The following is a 20903-nucleotide window of genomic DNA, read 5'->3' as shown; positions in this document are numbered from 1 at the left end:
TACAAATCAGCTCACCTGTTGTAGTTCCAGGGAAAATAGTTCTTAGTATTACTCTAACAAAGCTTCAGAAAGAGCAGAGCCTCTAATTAACATCACACCACAGGGAATGTTGATTGCTCACGCTGCATATTTAGGTTCTTCTCTCAGACAGAAAACACCCTGTTCCACCTTGTGATGTCACACGGTAATACAGGAATCACTCCACTGTGTTTTTAAACTCTTAACACCTAACACTAAAGGCAAAAGGAGCTGTTAACTTGAAAACTACAGCTTCATGACATCACAAGGTGGAACAGAACGTAAATATAGATGATAAATGATAATATTGAAACTAAACCATAAAGCAGAATTATCCCCCAGAAAGTATTCTAAATGTACAATGTTGTTAAAAATATGAGCTACAATACGTAAATACCAGATTGCAACATTTGTTACCAGTAATTATATAGTTTTAGTTCATAATTCAACGGTCTACAGCTAAAATCTTATCATATTGCAAAAAAATTACCAAAAATTACCACTTGTGCAAAAAAAAAAAATATACTAATGATAAATAATGACCTCCAAAAATTATTGTTTCATCTGTCATGTATTGACATGTATTGACTGATGATAAGTTGACATACTAATTATCGTGACATGGCTTAAAGCTCAGTGTCAATTTTGTGTAATTTAGAACCTTTAAATCAAAGTCAGAAGTGAAAGAATTAAAAAAACACTTTGAGAGGTTTGTCAAGATCATAAAGTGTCATATCGATCACGTCATTTTGTTTTATTAGTAATGGTGGTTGCGACAGTTTCACAATTAGTCACTACAATACAGTATGTGACTCTTATGAGATTTTGAGTAATTGTCACCTCACAGAAAAGCTGGTGTGAATGAGTCAAGGTCCGTCGGGGAAAAGCACAGACGGTAATTAGCGGTTTTGATTTTAAAAACAAACTTTGTGTTGAGTCAGCTGGTGTTATCGTAAATCTGTCACTGAGCATGAGAGTCACATTTCACACATACTTACTGCCTGATTAGTTTGAAAAGGTGCACTGCAAAACCTTTCACAGTATGGCAGTATTTATTTCAATGTGAGACTCAAAAATACGTAAAAGAATGTTAAGTATGAGACTTTCCACGTTAAGTTTGTTATCTATATAAAGACACTTTACATGAAAATGAACAGTCTGGTCCAAAAAATCTGAAATTTGGATGACAGGAGTTTTAGAGATGAGACAGATCAGAGCTCAGACAGACAAGAAGTTTGAGGAAGTTTATACTTTGTCCCTCCCATAGACTGTACTGTATGTATAAATGGACATAGGTTAAGCAGTAGCCGGTGTGTTGTAAATTGGAAGTGAGCATGGAGGTGCTTCCGGCTTCTTCTGATTCTAACTCTGGCTCCAACTGTCTTACACTTTAAAACTGTCACCCCTCTCTCTGTAACTCAGCAGTGAGACTCGTCATTTTGGACATAAAATGTTCGTAATGACCCGCTCTACATTACACTGGTGTTTTTATTTCACTTTTTATTTATTTATTTTTTTGGGATGCCTTGTCATGATCTGCATGTAGGTCTGAAATATACATTTCTGACAAATGAGAGTGTGAATGAGTCAGCAAATCCTAATGAATGTTCCTGCAGCTAAAGTTGAGAAATGTTTGCTTGTTTGTCCAAAAAGAAAATCTCCTCATTAATGTTCAATAATGGTCAAATCCACCTTTATTTTTTGATTTATGAATAATGTCTATTGACTCACAAAGGTTTGTGACTTTTAAAATGAGTCCAGAAAGTTTGGGAAACACTGTTTGATGGTACCTACATACACTTTTAGTAAGAAATCTATGTAAACTTTTATAAATGTGACCCCTAACTTGTAACTTGGCCTAATCTTATCACCTACTCTTCTCCATGGCGATCCATGGGGGACATTCCCAGCAAAGTAAAAACATGCAATCGAGTCAAGCAGGGCGTGTACCTCCACCAGAAAGGTTACACAGTGCACCTATAAGAGCTAAATTAAAATGTGCCATTAATTTGACACTGACAGTTTCCAGATCCTCTTGTTATATGAGAGGGTGAAGTTCCAGTCTCAGACTGGTACAGAGAACTGGAGAGCACCAGTCATGGCACCTCCTGTGGTCTGGTTTCACTGCACTTCAAAATTTGTACTCCTAATACAGAGAATAACACAGTGTGTATCTTAGCAACCGCTGGCCCGCTGAGGTGATATAAGACAGGAGATAGTGCTACTCTGGAGGTTGTGGTTCCATAAGGAAGGGCATCTGGCATAAAATCTATTCCACATCTGTAGTTCAATAACACTACCATTTATTGTCTGTTCATAAAATTCAGTGGTGGTAGTAGTAGTGTGGCAGTAGTAAAGTGTAACACACTAGCAGTGGTAGTAGTGGTAGTAGTTGTAGTAGTTGTAGTAGTAGTAGTAGAACTAGTAGTTCTAGTAGTAATAGCAGAAGTAGTAGTTGTAGTAGTAGCAATAAAAATGTATAGTAGCAGACTAGCAGTGGTGGTGGTGGTGGTAGTAGTAGTAGAAGTAGTAGTAGTAGTAGTAACAGTTAGAGTAGTAGTAACAGTAGGAGTAGGAGTAGTAGTAACAGTAGGAGTAGGAGTAACAGTAGGAGTAGGAGTACTAGTAGTAGTAGTAATATTATTATTATAATTATTGGCAATCAAAATTCAATAAAAGTGACAAAGTTGTAGTCCAATAAACATATATGTTGTATTCTTCTCTCTCCAGGTGGGTTCTTGATGTAACCATGTCTAATATCTGATTTGTTGTGTTTCCATGGTGAGTGTTTCTCCTCCTCATTGGTTCATCATGACACACTCTTTCCTCGATAAGGATCTTTAAACCACACACTCACCACAAGACCACATCTGGAACCAGTCCAGACCCACAACTGTTTATCTCCAGAGTCAACGCACCGGAGGCCATGACACTGCTGCTGATCAGACCTAACAAGACTTCTATACTCACAGACTATGGAGGAGGGCTGCAGAATCAAACAGTGGATATTTAAAGGTGCACTGTGGAACTTTTTGGTTGTTTCTATGGATATGTCATTGCTCTGCCTGGAATATTCCATAGTATGATATGAAACACTTCCACCTTACATTTACTCAGTTACAGGTGGTTTTATAACCTAAAAAAACAGCATTCTGACTGTGAGCTGTTTGGTCTCCATGAAGATAGAAAGGTTTAATGCCATACTGTGAAAGATTCTAGACAAAGCAATAACATCTCCATCAGAAAAGTTACACAATGCAGAATTTGATAGTGGTTGTTTTTTATGCTTTTGAGTTTTTGTGCTTTCTTGATTTAAGCCAGTGCTTCTTAATAATTTTTTTGTCACACCCTCCCTGGAAAAAAACATTTCTCGCCCTCCCACTCCACAGAACGACAACCAAACGTGGGCAAATCGCATCCTCGCCTTCAGTAACCGACATACAAAAGCAAATGTTTTAATCGCGTCTCCAAAGCGACTCCCTGGACACATGCAGCATGTGTCCGTCCGTATTTCGCGCTGCACTCACCTGCGTCATGAGGTGGTCCGCTCCTGTGTCCTCCTCAGAGTCGGCGTCAGAGCACATCTACTGGAGGGGCGTGGGTCACCAGCAGGGGGGGCACTGCCATATGAGAAATATTTTAATGGGGTGGAGTCATACAAAGCAGAAAAGCTATCAAACACGTTTTTCTTTAACAGTATTAGGCTAATTATGTGTTGTTGTTGTTATTATTATCATTATTGTTAATGTTAATATTATTAGCTGCAATAGTTGTTGAGGCTGCGTGGTAGACGATACGCACACAAGACAATAATAAAAGGTTGAAATTTATTTAAAAAAAAACAAAAAAACAATAAGGCCTGCCATTTGTTGTAAACATTAAACAACAGCCTCCCGTCAAAAACACCTCTGAACAACATCGCTGAAAGAAGCAATGGGCAAGAAATAGCCACGCATCGGGCAGCACCAGGGCTGTAGTGGGCGTGGTACGCGAGGATACGCCAGTCACACACTTCTCCTGATGTGAGATATATTTTTTTAAAAAAAATTAAAAATGATGATGGTATAATTTTTGGGAGGGGCACTAAGGCCAAAATTATAAATATATATTATGAATATTTTGGTTACTAGTGGCTGAACTATATCAGAGCACAATGAACAGCTACGCGAAAACTTTACGCAGCAACACAATGTAACACTCCGCTCACACCCAGACACAACAACGTCAACAAAACTACAATAAGATAAGAGGCTCTGGTCACAACATGAACACACGGCATCAGCGCCGCTCCTACTGCACACGACAGAACAACCTGGAGCAGCTCCATCACACACGAGCTCATTTACGCACTATTTAACTATTAACACTATAACACTATTTACCTGTGAGGCTTCATGTTCAGATTTGCCGCAAACTTATGAAAACAAACCTCTTACCTTCTCCAGAGACTGAAGCAGAGTGTTTCTTCTATCCGCTGTTCCATTGGTTCTGTCTCCAAAAGTTTATTGTCCAATATGAAGAGATGAAACTGGTCCAAATCCTGGTCCAGTCTGGTCCGTGACGCGAGGTCCAGGAGCCGAGTGCACGAGCGGTTGTAAAATTAGTCTTAATTCCACTTCCCACTTAAATCTGAAAGTTACGGTCAGTCCATATCAGCACCAGGACACCAGGTAGAATTCTGCCTCTGCGCGCTCTGCTCAGGTCAAACGTTTACACCCAGAAACGAGCGGGTAAAGGCGCGTAGAGCAGCGAGGGACTGCCCTGGTCCCGGCGGCGGCAGCGAGAGCCCCGGCCCGGTGGCAACTGCCCCAGTCCCGGCAGCGACTGTCCCGGGTCCCGGCAAGGAATGTCCCAGCCCCAACAGCGGTAGTGACAGTCCGGGTCCCGGCGGCGGGTCTGTCAGGTCGGGTCTTTGACTCTGTCCTCGCCATTTCCTGTGTGGAGCTTTAGGCTAAAGTAGCAGCTGCCGCTAATCGTGAAGCTGCTACGAGTTGACGCCGCAGGTTGACGTGACGTGACGTGAGTGACAGAACAGTTGTCCAATCACACTACAATAAATAAACAGAGACTGTGATGTCATTGATGTCACAGTAAAGTTTGTGCCCTTAGCCCAGTGCTTCTCAATTATTTTCTGTCATGCCCCCCCTAGGAAGAATAAAACATCTCGCGCCCCCCCGCGTGACTATAAATAGTATCATGTGTCTATAAAATTGTTATAAGTACACCTCTGCGTAACACTGCCACCTTATATGATGCCAACAACGCTCGCTAGTTTACTGAAGTAGCAGTCACAAAGCGGGATGATTGTCGGCAATATTCGGCACGTTTTCGCTGAAAAAACTCAAGCGGTTTATCAGTGTGATTAGGGTGTGATGTCTTTAAGCGATGCCGTAATTTATTTGGCTTCATGCTGTCCGCTGCCAACATTTTTAGAATCAGTAAGCACAGCGGCCTTTCCTCGTTTCCCACCATAGTCACAGTGAAGCCGAGCGCTACATACACTTATAGTTTGTTCTCTGCACTTCATTTCTCCTGCTCTGTGCTGTGTGTGTGTTTGCTCTGTGTAAAAAAAAAAAAAACAACAAACACGATGACGTCACATCCGGAGTCACTGAGAGCAGCAGAATGGAAAATAATAAAATACGGAGTCACTGAGTGCACCAGAGCAATGTGTCAGTCAGCCAGCCATCTTCCAGAGAAAATGAGTCGGGGAGATGGATACCTTTATTGGCGAGTTTTAACTTTTCAAAGTAACGTTTTTGATCCTCAGCATTCAGTGACTTAGAGTAAGATGATGAAGTCATGTCAAAACAATTACACAGACATACGCAAAGCAACTGTCAACACAAACGAGCGGCCCCACAGATGTTTTGCCTACCAGTCACTGCGCATGTGCGGAAAAGCCGGATGTAAAGAAAAACACAAACACGTTTTCTTGTATAGCGCTAATATTCACTTAGTAGTGGATGTGCAATTACACTTTATTCTAGCACTGCAAAAAAATAAAATAAATAAATAAATAAAAAAGCATGTTCCCCGAAGTCACTCGCACCTGTTTTATCCATATGTTTAACTAACCCTTTGTTATTAGTCTGTCTACAACTCCAAAGCTCAAAATGCTCTTTTCCACCTTGTGATGTCATGAAGCAGTAGTTTTCAAGTTAACCTTTTTCATTTTGGTCAGCTGAGATTGCTAATAATGAACAAAACGCTTTATAATTTAATATAGAATTTAGCCTATAATGGAAAAACTATTAACTTTTAACTATGAATGATGAAAGATAATATCCAGAGTTACATATTGTACCATAATGTAGAACAATAGCAATAGTAGACTCTGAAATGTATATTTTCATAATGGGAGTACTAAAAAAAACAAGCATTGATTGTATTACATAAAAAAATAAGCTTTATTTAGCCATAATTTAATTTAATTACACTTCAGTAGTTAAACTTATAGACAAAAGCTCTTCATACTCAAAACAGCCTTGAAACAACAGGCACATTTTACATAAACATTCAAAATAAATCCAGTGCAGTTGGTCCATTCCATCTTACATGAGCTGGGGAGATGTGATTTACAGTTTCCTCATCACAAACAGACCTGGAGTTGTGTTTTGTTTCATTCACACATATTGAGTTTTTCTCTCAAACGCAAAATACTACTTTGTTCCACCTTGTGATGTCATGTGGTATACAGGAAGTGCTCCACTGTGTTTTTAAACTCTATACAACTTCACTAGAATCATTTGGATAATGTCGTCTCTGGAATCGCCATTCTATTCAACAAAAGGTTAAAGAGATGTAGACAGACTAATAATAAAAGATTACTCAAACATGTGTGAAAGAAACAAAACACAACTCCAGGTCTGTTTTTGAGGAGGTAACAAAATTATAGACAGTTTTGTGAATCTATCATAAGGGCAGTTACTGTTTGTTCACATCACATTTTGAACATATCTACAATCGGAGCAAATCATTGTGTTGAATATCAAGTAATTTTACCTCACTAAAGTCTGCAAGAAAAACCTCCCTGAAAAAAACCCAAAACAACAAAAACAAAAATGCTATCAAGTACTTAAAGGTGCACTATGTAACCTTTCTGGTGGAGGGTGTGTCATTTGCTGGTCTCCATGGAGAAGCTATGTCTTTTTCTAAGACATTATACAGCATGACATTTATTTTTATTTATTTACAGTGAGGTTGTCTCAAAAGCAAAGCAATGGCATATTCATGGAGACAAACAGGTGGTGGTGGACCCTCCACCAGAAACGTTACATAAAGCAGTTTGAATAAGAAGTGCAAAATCTTGAAAACAAAAAAGCATATCTAAACACACACACACACAAGTAGGTGAAAAGCTGGGGCAGACTTCTCTAGTTAAAGAAGCTGCTTTGTAAACTTTGTCTTTCTCTGGACGCAAACCTGGATCCTGCAGTTAGAAAAATAACCGATATCTTCTCCCTAAAAACAAAAATAAATAATGTTAAATTGGAAGTAAATATACACATTTCAATGTTATATCTATCACAAAGTTCACTTGTCACCTCTGCATATATATCGTAGTATCAGGAACATTACAACCATCAGAGTGAAAACATTGAAGTAAAGTATCCACTGACCTGGCTCTGAAAAGAAGAGAATTACAAAATACACTTTATACATTCAACAGTATTGTGTAGATGTTTCAAAAGTTTACAGAATAATGAATGAAAAATAAATGATATATGATAAATGATAACTGTCACTGCAAAATAAAGCCAAAGTATGCTCTATTTCAGACATGTCAAACTCAGGCTCGGGGGCCAAATTTGGCCTGCAATATAATCACATTTGGCCCATGAGATCATATCAAATATGTATTAGAGCTGACCCGCCCACTACAGATAGACTATAGAGACATGATTTATTTAAAATGTTGTTATTATTATTTTATATTAAGTTTGTTCTGGATTCAGTGTTTAAACAAAACTATTATTAAACATTTATTTTAATAAGAAAAGGTTTAACATTACATATTTCAAAAGAAGAGAAAACATGCAGATGTTGTTGAACTTTTATAATAAAGATTTAGTTTGGCCCATGATTTAGTCCCAGTTTTTAATTTGAGTTTGAGTTCTAGTTAGTGTCTGCTACCCCCTTGTGGTTGTTTGTGTTAGTGCAGAAAAAATGCACTATTTTGCTAACTGAAAAAATAGCTCCCTTTATTCAAGAGAAGAATAAAAGTAGAGTTTCTGATGGTTAAAGATACACATATATAGAATAATAGTAATTATAATGGAAACATGAATGTGACTTTATGATTTTAAGTAAGCAGAACTCATTTTCTGTTGCCAGTGCCATAGCAATGAACAATTCCAAACTAAATATTATATCTTTTGAATAGTCAGTTGTCCTCAAATGGGACCACATAACAGTTAGCTGAAGAGAGAGGGATTTCCAAGTAAGGACTTGACAAACTAAGGAGCTGAGTCAGCAGTTGCTCCATGCATGACCTCTTACCTGTAACATGGAGGGTGAATGTTTTGGTGATGGGGGCTGGCAGGGCGCGGTGAGACACAGTGCAAGTGAACTTCCTCCCTGAGTCAGAGCGTTTTGGCTTCAGATAGAAGAAGGCGAACAGGCTGTATGTGCCGTCAGGGTTAGGGGAGTGACCGGAGAGCTGGGCAGTGTCCACCCGCGGGCCCACCTCCGTGCTGCCCTTATGGGACCACTGGATGTCCACGTCCAGCGGGTAGTACCCATCTGCCCTGCACTCCACTCTCCTCTCACTATCTTCAGATATTGTCAGTGTGGGAGCCACGTTCAAGGAAACATGGGGAGGTGCTGTAAGAAAAGTATTGTAAAAAGTAAAAGTATTGTAAAAGTATTAAAACAATTATTATGCTGCACTACACAAGGTGTACTCTGTCATTTTCCTGGGAGGAGTTCTAGGACCTGCTTGTATCCAAGATTTTATTGACCAAAACCCAGGTTTAGTCCTGATCTAGTCCAGGTTTAGTCCTGATCTAGTCCAGGTTTAGTCCTGATCTAGTCCAGGTTTAGTCCTGGTCTAGTTCAGGTTTAGTCCTTGTCTAATCCAGGTATAGGTTGGGATATAGTTCCAGTTATAGTCCCAGTTTAGTCCTAATATGAATGTCACATGTGTAATCAGTTTGCTGTCGTTTATTTGCACACAGAGTCCATTTTAGACACTGAGCAACATTGAAACATGCAACAAGTGAATCATAGTCACCTTCTATTTTCAGATCCACGGTGACACTCCCCAGCAGAGGATGCACATGCACAGAGCAAAAGTATTTGCCTTCACTGCCCACTTTAGTGAGAGGAGTGGTGTAGGTGGCGCCCCCTGCAGCCAGTTGTTTTAACTCCACCCCTGAGCCTTGGGTCTGTCCTGATGGGCTCTCGTGGCTGAACAGAGGGACATTGTTGTGGATTTTTTTCCACTCCACAGTCACTCTAGGAGCTTTGTGGTCAATGTAGAACTGGCAGTGTAGTTTGGGATTCGAATTTAATAAAGATTTCACCACTGGAGTCTGGGTCTGTATCATCATCACCACTAAAGAGAAAAAAACAAAAACAAAACAGACATTAGATCTGGTTGTTTTTTTCACAGCAAAACAGCTCCCTCGACTCTCAAAATGACCAACATGCTTTGCATCTCAGCTGCATTAAAAAAAAAAAAGATGACATAATGATTTGGAAAAATGCTATTCTAATTATTGGACTCTGCACTCCATTCTGCAAAACACAACAATATAGTGATAGTAAAAAGAAATATAATATAATATTTCAATGTTCTAGAAAAAAGTTCAATGTTAAACCATAGGCTGTACAGAGAAGTGGTCTAAGGGAGTGTGACGTTACCCACAGAGGTCCACACAGAACTAAGAAACCTGACGTCTATCCACAGCTTCAGTAAATCTGTGAAACAGCAGCTTCTGGACAATCTGTACATAACGTGGACTAATCTGTATGTGTTTTAACATCATACAGTAAATGTCTCTGTCTTGTTGTGTGATTGTGTTTTGTGTCTATTGTCTTTAATCTGCGTGCTGTGTGTGCTTTTAGTATGTTCTAATTTGACTAATAAGTCTACAGTTATATTTACTTCTTTTGTCATGTGTGATGGACTGAATGTTATTGTTCTGTTTTTGTCTTGTCATTAAACTGCCAGTGGGACTACGGATGAAAATGATCCTGCACGGCAAACTCTGGCACATTTACATGCTGTACTAACACAGCAATCAATGCTCAATGTGCACTGTCCCATATTTAATAAATAAACACAAACATAAACATGAACATAAACATAAAGATAGTGTTCAGCTTTAGTCAAATGAAGCTCATAGTGGCTAGCAGATGTAGAAGTGAATTTGAAGCCAAGTTCCATATTAGAAATAGGAATAACGCCAGAAAAACACCAGGATCATGTAGAGCAGGTTTATACGAACATTTTAAAATCAAAATGATGAGGCTCACTGCAGCAGTTACAGAGAGAGTGACACATTTTTCAATGTAAAATCAATTGGAGCCAAAGTCGCTGGAGCCAGAAGTGCGCACTTGGAACGCAGCAGCCTGCGGGTTAACTATGTCCACTTAAATATACAGTCTACGTGTTAGACCAATCCAGTATTCTATGTTTATTAAAATTAACAAAATGTATATACCGTATTTTTCGGTCTATAAGGCGCACCGGATTATAAGGCGCATTAAGCGAAACTAACGGCTCTTGAGACTGATCCCATAGCCCAGGCATCCACCATCCACTTGGCAGAATTCACTCGGCATTGCCTCCCTGTCTTGGTGAATGTGTATTATGAAAGTGTATTTAGGTGGATCATTTAAGTTGTTTTTTTTATTTCTCACGAGGTGGACTGAAATATACATTGAGTAATAATGTGTTTAATGCAGCTTTGCGCACATTGGTTTACATTTTACAGAAACTGTAAGCTCTGAAAAAACAGCTCGCTCCTTGTGCATGATGTAGTCAGCTTCTGTCAGACTCAAAGACACGACTCAGTGGAATATGAGTGTTCTTTCTGTGACTGAAGATGTGCTGCTGATGGTGAGTCTGTTCTGTGCTTCTATTGCGTTGGAGATGATTCATGTTAACCAGAGATTATAAGTCTGCAGGTCATAGGCACAGACCGTATATATAAATGGACATATATTCTCTGTAGCATTTCACTGATGTCATAAATGCCAACATAGATCTAAACTTCGCCCTTTACTTCGCGAGGCTCCTGACTACGGTAGCCGTAATGCTCCGACAATCCATCAATCGTTGTTTATTTATTTATATATAATTTTTACATTATATTTGGTGGGTTTTCCTTAGCGATGGATAATTTTCTCATTTGTACTTTACATTAGAGCACACAGCCGTCCCATGTTTGTAATATCAAATATAAGTTTTACCTGTTGTAGTGAGGATCTCTTTGTCCTGTATGACCGGCCAGCTCTTGAAGTCGTGCTGTCCGGTGGGGGGCTGGTCAGTGGACTGTCTGATGAAGCTGGTGATTTGAAACAGATGGTTGGAGTGAGAGATGTTGACACTGAACCAGCGGTTGTGCAGGTGCTCCCCTTTGACAGGCCAGCGAATGAGGGACCCGTCTGTGCTGTAACGGTGCAGCACACAGGATAACTGCTCCACCACTGCACCCACCAGCAAATGACGCAAATCCAACTTTGATGCTATTTATAATGACAAAAACAAAAAACAAACAAACAAAAAAACTAAGACTCTTTAAGATGCATTGTGTAACTTTTTGGTTGGGGGTCAGTCACGTGCTTGCTTCCATGGACATGTGTTTGCACAGTATGTTATTAAATGTATCCATCCTTTTTTTTTTTTTTTTTTCATTTGGTGTCTTTTTGTTGCTCAAAAGTACATTGAAAACCCTACAGTCTCTACACAGATCTCACCAGTAAATTGACCTGGTGTCACCTCCTGCCTACTGTGGAACATTCCAGTACATCTTCATGGAAACAAGCTTCTGGCGGACCCTAGTGAGAAGTTACGCAGTACACCTTTAACTTCTGGGGCTGCAAAATCTATTGCAATTAAATGGAACTTGTAAAAGAAATCACAATTATATTTTTAGGCTAGATGAGTGAAGTGTCTTGTTCAAGGACACAACAGAGTGCAACGTTTTTAAAGATGACCAATGTTTTTAGTTTTAGTTTACTTGAATATACACTGCTCAGAAAATTAAAGGAACATTTTGAGAAGGTATCAGATCTCAATGTGAAAAAAAATGCTGGACATCAACAGATAGGTGGACAGGGCAATGTCTTAGGAACAAAAGGATGCCACCTTCTTTAATGGAAATAAAATGTTCACTTTAGTGACAACCTGAAAATCAAAGTTAAATAATGACGTGGCAGGCTAGTTCATTTTGCCAAGATTTAATTTCTGAAACTCAAAATGCTTCTCAATATCTTGTGTGGTCCCCACGTGCTTGTATGCATGTTTGACAATGTTGTGGCTCGCCCCAAAATTTTGTGGGGTGTCCTCCCAGATCTGAGTAAGAGCATCACTGAACTCCTGTAGAGCCTGACGACGCCTGATGGACCCAGACATAATGTTCTAGAGGTGTTCTGTCGGGTTTAAGTCAGGTGGAGAAGTTGGACAATCTGTGCATCTTCTGTAGGATTAAGAAATGGCCTCATACACCCATTAGTGATAATCACTGTAGCCAAAGCAGCACTAGTGGAAAACCAGCCAAAAAACACCAAGAAGGAGAAACCTGAAATGAGCTCCACATGCAAAACCAGTCCTTTGTTGATGCATGTGTGGTTCATTTCCATTAAAAGATGTGGCATCCTTTTGTTTCTAAGACATTGCCCTGTCCAGATTTGTACAGATATACAACATATTTTTTCACATTGAGATCTGATGTGTTTTCAAAATGTTCCTTTACTTTTTTGAGCAGTATATTTAGCAGCATTCTGTTCCTACCAAAGTGGAAGTTATCAGTTTTGATGCAGCAGTAAAAAACTGTAATGTTCTTTCATCTGTAATCAAAGCTTACGTCACTTCACTTCCTTACAAGCTCCTAAATAGAGCTAAGATATATTTTATTACTTTATTATTTTACTGCTTTATATTTTATTTTATTTTTCCTGGTACATGTACATTTGCAACAGACTAGTGCCTTATTTGACACCAGTCTGTTGCTGTTACAGCTACTTATCTAGAATGTATTATTACAATTTATATATTTGTTCTAATATATTGTGATGTGTGACTGTGTGCAAATAATTTCCCTTGTGGATCAATAAAGTTTGTTTAAGTCTAAGATCTTTACAACACAAAAACAATCCAAACTCACGTGTGATGAGAAAGGTAACAATGTCTGGGTCCACTGGAGGGTCTCCTTTCAGTCCAAACTGCAGGGCGGCCGGTCTGGGGTGGTGTTTTGTATCAAAGTAGCCTTTAGTGTTCGCTGAAACTTCTTCATCAGTGAATCTACAGGGCAGCCAGGAAATCTGATCTGCACTCTGGATATCTGTAAGAATAAAGTTAGCATCAGCTTTTACTGTTCACTATCAAATTTGAGACCTTGTGATGTTATGTGGTAATACAGAAAACTTTGAGTAACAGCATTATAACAGCACATTAGGTCCTATATTATGCAAAATGAACTCTTGTGAGCTTTAAGTCATGTTATAATGTTATGTCCTCAAAAACTTACCTGGAGTTGTGTTTTGTTTCATTCACACGTTAGAGTGATCTTTTATTATTAGTCTGTATACCTTGTTCCACCTTGTGATGTCATGAATGTGATGTGGTGTGATGAACTGGCAATTTTCATGTTAACAGCTCCTTTTACCTTTAGTTCAGAAGAGGTTGGCAATTCCAGGGCTGAAATCATCCAAATAATTCTAATGAATGTGTGTGGAGTTTAAAAACACAGTGCCACATGACATCACAAGGTGGAGCAGAGTGCTTTCTGTTTAAGAGAAGAATATTTAGAAAGGCTAAATATGCAGGATTTGTGTGTTGAATATGTGTGAATAAAACTAAACACAGCTTCAGGTATGTTTATGATGAGGAAACATTATAATATGGGAAGAAAAATTGCGTAATATGGCACCCTTGAAGCTCACAAGAGTCAGTTTTGCGTAATTCGAAATGGTAGTTGCTTTTGTTAGAGTTTACTAGTGCAGGTACTAGCGATACAAGCGCTTTGAATATACGCACAGGCAGTTTGTTTAGAATAGACTGTTCCAAACTATTATATTGTACACAGATATAACTCACCTCTAAGTAGAAAGACGTAAATAAAGAGTTTTAAATACAAGCCCATTCTTCTTCATCGGTAAAACAACTCGCGTTCCAAAAGTGGAGCTTTCACTTTCGTTCTCGACAAAGTTACGCCTCCTTACTGTAGTACCAACATTATCCACGCAGAGGCGCTAAAACGTTCCTTATGTAAATAACATCAGGCAGCGACAATTGTTTTGTTTGTGCAGCAGTAGGTGAGAGTAACTTGTACATTTCCACGGGTGAATTTCCTAACAAAATAGAAAATAAAAAGCATCATTAAATAGGCCAAGTTAAGACGTTTCCCCATTTTAAAATACATGCAAAAATATGATTCACACTGTAATTTTTTTTTTTTCTGAATTTTCAATAGTTTAGGATAGACTAGCGTGAACAGATGTCCTTATTTACCCGGGACAGTCCCAGTTTTGAGTCCTGTGTCCCCTGTCCCAGCAGATTTATCCAAAACCAGAGATTTGTCCCAGTTTTATACAAGAAATGTCCCAGGTGTCCCTATTTTTGACCGGTTTGATCTAGAATGAACCGTTTTAAAAGAAGCTTCATTCCAGCCGCTATCACACTTATGAATAAACTGTAATCTACGTATCTATCAATTTTAATACTTTGTCTTGGAAAAATCGTGTGCTTTTTATATATTTAATATTTATTGTGATTTTAGTCAAGCGTGATGAATGAATTTAACGAACTGTTGAAGGAACAAACCATTCTGCACTGGAGCACTGCAATACTTTATTTTGTAACTGTGTTTTATACATGTTTATTTGATGATGATGTGGATGAGTGAAATGTGGGACCTGCCTCTCAAATCTGCGAAACAAATTTACCTACGGGAATGAATAAAGCAACCCAACTTAACCCTGCTAACAGTAAAGAGAGGCATACATCATTTGTTTCAGTAAAATACAGAAAAGCTGCTTAAAAATGACCAAAACACAAAGAAAATGTGACTATACTGACTCATACGTTAGTCATGAATGGTCTCTGCATAACAATTTTCCTTAATTACACACTCATTTTACAATCTTTTGTACTTATAACAATGCAAAGCGCTGGTTGGCGTTGTTATAATGTTTTTTTTTCATCACAAACAGACCTAGAGCTGTGTTTTGTTTCATTCACACATGTTTAACGCACAAACCTTTCATATTTAGGCATATTTAGTTCTTCTCTCAAACGACTGTTAACGTGAAAACTACCGCTTCATGACATCACAAAGTGGAACAGGACAATTTGAACTTTGGAGATGTAAACAGACTAACAAACCAGGATTACTCGAACATGTGTGAATGAAACAAAACACAACTCTGGGTATGTTTTTGAGGAGGTAACAACATTATAACATGAGTAAAAGCTCACAAGAGTCCATGTTTTTTCTAATAAAAGACCTTTAAAGATTCATTGATTGGTTTTATTCACTTTAACTTTAAATCATCAATATTAATATGTGCATGTCTTTGGAAAGTGTTCATAAGTCACTATACCATGACTACAGCTACAGTGCAACTTTTCTGGTGAAGGGTTCAATAGGCTTGTCTCCATGACGATGATATTGCTTTGCCTAGAATGATCCGCAGTATGGCATTAAACTTAACACCGTGAAGACAAGCAGACGACAGCACCATCTGATCTGTAAAAATGCACGTTTTTCAAGGTGTTTTGAAGTCTTAATTGAGTAAACGCAAGATTGATAAGTTAAACGCCATCCTGATGTGCAAAATTTCTTAGCAAAGCATTAAAATCTCCATGGAGACGAGCACGCGGCATACACTCAAACCCTCATAGTGCACCTTTAAATGACCCAAGTGATGTTTGATTGCAGTTTTTGTCCTTCTTCTTTGACCTCGACATGTGTTTTCAAACGTGCAGCTCGTGCTCTGGTCCTGGGAATCCCACAACCTGCTCCTTCTACAACTAAAGTGCAAATACTTTTATCTATTTCCACGTAATGTTGCCAATAAAGGACAAAATGCTTTAGAATTTAATATACAATTTAGCCTGTTATGGAACGAAAATGAAATTCTGAATGAAGTGCAAAGTTTGAAGAATCGAATAGCAATGGTAATGTTTCTGTGAATTTGAGCACATTTAAAGGTAAGAGCAGGTGAAATTTGATGGGAGGTGGGGTGATGTATATAAGGGGTGAGTGCTGTGGTCAGTGACAGGTGCAGAGCAGGTGAGGGGACATTTAGTGCTATCATATAATCATTACTGTAAGCAATGAAAACACATTATGACACTGTTTTAAGGAAAATGGGGACGCTGGTCGGTCTGTGCACTTTTCTCTCACTCCTCTGCTGTGTCTGTGCAGATGTCGTGGAGCGATTTGAGGTCAGTATCACCAGTTTGGCTTCTTAATTTGACAATATATTTTATGCACGAAGGAAATCCGGAGTTCTACTTTGAAAGCATTTATCAATTTATAATAACAACATAAGATAAGAAAATGTAACTTCTGCAATAGTGCAATTATCATTCTTATTGGTTTAATTGTACAGGCTGATATGTGACTAAATCATAACTTACATGTGCTGCATGGAAGGCTAAAAACTCTGTAAATGAGCTATTTTAATTTGAGATTTATTTATTTATTTATTTTATTATTTATTTTAACTTTTTTAACATGACATAACTTGAGGAGTGACTCATGGTTCAGACTCATGGAACATAGACTTGAACCTTTAAAAAAAACTTTAAAATTGTGTTTAATGATGGTTTTAAATTCAAAGCTTAAAGCTGTAAAAAGACCCACTGAATAACACAGTCAGTAATAATAAGAAATCTCTTCTTAAAAGTGCAGGATTTGGTTTTGGATGGTAATGACTGGAACCTTACATTAAATCTGACTTATTCTGCTAAATTGACTTTTCAGAGCTTTTAAACATGTTATAGTTGTTTCCCTTCTCACTGATCTCTTGAAGTTGTATTTGGAGTGATTTTTGCATGCAATCTTTAATTGCTTATTTTCAAGACACCAGATACATCAGCCCGTTTTCACCAACACCGATACACACCCACACTCTGTACTCTTAGTTCTTCAATTTTGTTTTGTTAGGCAGTGATATGCATAAAATTCATAGAAACTCACTAGTGTGATGTGTAGTTATCCTTCAGAGTTGCCTTTTTTTGTTGTGATGACTTTTATGGTGACATCAGCATTTGTGAAGTTATTTTAGGTGAACATAATGATCATCAAAAAAATTTAACTTGACTACAACTCTAAAGACCGCACTAAATCACAATAATGATACTTTCTGTGTACTTGGTCACTGTGTTGAGGATGCTCCCGGGTGCCTGGAGTTCTTCTACAGAGAGAAGGTGCCTGACTGGGGATCTTCTACACCCAACGCTGCACGAATCTGCCAGAGATTTGTGAACAGGTTTGTCAACAGGAGTACATGATACAGCTGGTTCATCTCACATGTATATACAGTTATACTTCTTTATATTCTGTATACTTCTTTATGCATTAGATTAAGAAATAATAATAATTTCTTTAGGTACCACTTTGCCACTCTGTACGATACCAAGCACCGGATTGCTGTTTACTCTGCCTATTACTTCCAACCAAGTAACGGAGGAGGCAGAGAGAAGAGATGGTTTGTGGAGCCTCAGGTTGGCAAGATTCTACACAATTCTACTTATTTCACAATATGTTAAATACTGAAACTAAAATGATACAGTATTACAACTGATGAGAAGTAGGTTGAGTAGCCCAAAAATGTACTCAAGTAGCACCATTAATTCAAAAATAATACTCCAGTAAAAGTACAAAATATGGGTTCAAGAAAATAAAATATATATCGGGAACAGAACACATTTAACACTTGTAATTTATTTATTTGGAGGAAAGACTAACAGTAAATATGCTACCTATACTTTGTGATTCTGCATGGTACACTGTAAACTTGGATACTTGATACTGATTGTTTCAGCTGGTGGACAGTAGTTGGCAGGCTGAGATGAAGGACGGGTACTGGCTGGGACAGGACCACCCTGGGGTGTATCTGGGAGAGAATCAGGCGCTGAACGAGGACTACACCTACTCTGGGTTTGACAGAGGGCACCTCAACCCCAACGGACACCACCCAGGTAAATATACAGGTCATACAGGGGCATGGCCAGCAGAGGGCAGCAGAGCATTCATGGGTTTCAGCTTCTCAGTTAGAAGCAATACTGTATTTAAAGGGCTCACAATCAAAATAATATATTGTTTTGTTGTAATCGTTAATCAGTATGGCAACAGTTGTCATTTTTCCTCATTCTGAAAGCAATGTATTGATAACACCTAAAACACTTGGGGGCCAACTGCAGCCCAGGGACCATGTGACAAGTGTGATTTGGCAGTAATAAACATTTAGTTAATAATTATACATGGTGAACTTACAAAGTAACTTCACCTTAATTAGCTTTAGTAAAGCATGACGAAAGACTTAATTCATAACAAACAATATTTTATTAATAGTAACAAAATAGTTTATTTAGACTTCTTAATTAACAGTTTGCTCATTAGTAATTAAGTCTTTCTTCATGCTTTAAAAGGTGTAGTTGTTTTAAGTGTTACCCCAAAGTGATTTGTTTTGAAGTTTCTATTGCTGCTGTAGCCTATTGCAAAGTAAATTCGTAACGTGATAAAACATGAATGACAAAGCACCGGCTAATTAAATCATTGCTGGTTTTCAGATTCTACAATGTGAGATGTTGTAGTTCCAGATGGGGGAAAGACACAGTTTTTCCTATAGACCTTTTTCAGAAAGGCCGGAAGTGCCACAATGTAGAGTAAACATAATTTTCGTTAATGCTTTTCTATGGCAAAATATCTTTGGAAATGTCTGGCGTATTTCCCACCAGCTTCATAATTCTGCCCATCACCAAATCTTCAACCAACAAGATCCACAAAGGACATATTCTGTCCATGAAGAATTGATCAACAACTATCAAGGTAAGAAAGACAAAAACTTAAAGGTGAACAACGACTAGCATTAGCAAACCCAGTGTTATGGTAATGAATAAAACATAAGTAATAAGTAATTCATTAATAAAGTAACTTGTGAACTGATTCTAGAATTAAAATTAAAAATCGAGTTTCTGATGTCGATATTGGCATAGAGACAGATTTGTGCAGTTCGAATGCTACAGATGTTCACAGATTACATGTCTAGTATTTATACAGCACAAATCTCTCTGTCAATGCTAATACCTACATCAGAAACTCGATTTTTTATTTTAATTCTAGAATCAGTCTGAGTTCACAAGTTACTTCTGTTTTATTCATGATCATAACATTAGTTTTACTCAGGGAGTAGTTCGCTAATGCTAGTCGTTGTTAGCCTTTACGTTTTCGTCATTCTTTCCTTGATAATTGTAGATAAATTCTTCATGGACAGAATACGTTCTTTGTGGACCTTGTTGGTTATAGATTTGGTGATGGGGAGGGTTTATGAAGCTGGTGGAGAATACGGCAGACATTTCCACAGATATTTTACAATAAAAAACATTAACCGGAAGCGATTTTAACACCACATCGCGGCACTTCCGGTCGTAGTGAAAAAGGTCTATTGATTACTCTGTACTTTGCTATGAAATATTGGAAAATTAAAATCCCAAATATGGATCCTAATCATTTCTATTATTGACTAGACCTAAGCCCTGCTGTATTACAACACAAATATTACAGCAACAGGAAACAGGAAAGGATGACATACCAAATACCACATCATCACATTTAAATTCCAATAGCCTATAACTTTGATATTTTCAACTATTTTCTTACAGTCCCGAGCCGTAACGCCACTTTCACTCTGACCAATGTCATCCCCCAAAACCCCAAACTGAACCAGAACTCGTGGAGGATCTACGAGTCCCAGCTCACCGACCTGTTCCTGGACACATGCTCCAAGGCTTACGTCCTGGTCGGCGCGATCCCGTCCGCGGATAACTGGATCATCAAAAACGACGTGAAGCGCGTCAACATCCCGCAGCGCATCTGGAACGCGTGGTGCTGCGTGGACAACAACGGACAGCCAGTACAGAGCGGCGCGGGGTCGGCCAATAACACGGAGGAGGATTTTGTGGAAGAGATGTCACTGGATGAAATGGGAGAGCACCTGCAGCAGTTCTCCAATCAGCCAGTGGGGGAGCTGTTCTATAATAACTGCAGGCCATAGGGAGACCAAGACACAAGCTGATTTTAAATGAATTTTAGACTTAGGCTTGGATTTGTAGATCGTAGCTAGGCCTGTCACGATAAACACATTTGTAAGTACGATATCGTGATAAACAATAATATTAACTGTAGTTAAATAACAACACTGTTCCTATAGTAGGGTGACCAGACGTCCCTATTTATCCAGGACAGTCACAGTTTGGAGCCATGTGTCCCTTGCGTCAGCAGATTCATACAAAACCAGTGATTTGTCCCATTTTTTTTTTTTTTTTTTTTTTTTTTACAAGAAATGTTCCAGGTATCTCTAATTTGATCTAAACCAGGTATAAACCCAGAGTAAGCTAAAACAAAACCAGGACTAAAACAAGACTATCAGAATTTTTGACTGCTCTGATCCCCGCTAACAGTAATGAGGAGCATAAATCTTCA

General features: G+C 38.5%; 2 protein-coding genes across 4 annotated transcripts; one reads left to right on the top strand and one right to left on the bottom strand.

Annotated features, from left to right (window-relative positions):
* Positions 1 to 6761: 6761 nt before the first annotated feature.
* Positions 6762 to 14414, bottom strand: LOC110160365 (tapasin-related protein-like). 3 transcript variants are annotated; one of them, XM_020925003.2, is made up of 7 exons: positions 14288 to 14414; positions 13356 to 13532; positions 11440 to 11715; positions 9254 to 9577; positions 8521 to 8844; positions 7566 to 7646; positions 6762 to 7482 (listed from the first exon to the last, which is right to left on the bottom strand). In XM_020925003.2, exons 1-7 carry the CDS (start codon positions 14331 to 14333, stop codon positions 7457 to 7459), a joined length of 1254 nt encoding a protein of 417 aa, XP_020780662.2. In that variant the 5' UTR covers positions 14334 to 14414; the 3' UTR covers positions 6762 to 7456. The 3 variants fall into 3 exon arrangements, with proteins under 3 accessions (XP_020780662.2, XP_055003919.1, XP_055003918.1); XM_055147944.1 differs by lacking the exon at positions 7566 to 7646; XM_055147943.1 differs by lacking the exons at positions 6762 to 7482; positions 7566 to 7646 and adding an exon at positions 7776 to 7834.
* Positions 14415 to 16431: 2017 nt separating this feature from the next.
* LOC110160371 (endonuclease domain-containing 1 protein-like) lies at positions 16432 to 20598 on the top strand. The gene is made up of 5 exons (XM_020925011.2): positions 16432 to 16639; positions 17588 to 17688; positions 17809 to 17923; positions 18244 to 18400; positions 20084 to 20598. The coding sequence occupies exons 1-5, from the start codon at positions 16529 to 16531 to the stop codon at positions 20473 to 20475; spliced, it is 876 nt and encodes a 291-aa protein (XP_020780670.2). The 5' UTR covers positions 16432 to 16528; the 3' UTR covers positions 20476 to 20598.
* Positions 20599 to 20903: the final 305 nt, after the last annotated feature.

Source organism: Boleophthalmus pectinirostris, unplaced genomic scaffold (genome assembly GCF_026225935.1).
Source record: "Boleophthalmus pectinirostris isolate CB_2022bp ecotype Guang Dong unplaced genomic scaffold, ASM2622593v1 HiC_scaffold_9, whole genome shotgun sequence".
In the NCBI taxonomy this organism is placed as follows: domain Eukaryota; kingdom Metazoa; phylum Chordata; class Actinopteri; order Gobiiformes; family Gobiidae; genus Boleophthalmus; species Boleophthalmus pectinirostris.
Note: the sequence above shows the minus strand (reverse complement) of the source record. Positions and strands in the feature narration are given on the sequence as shown.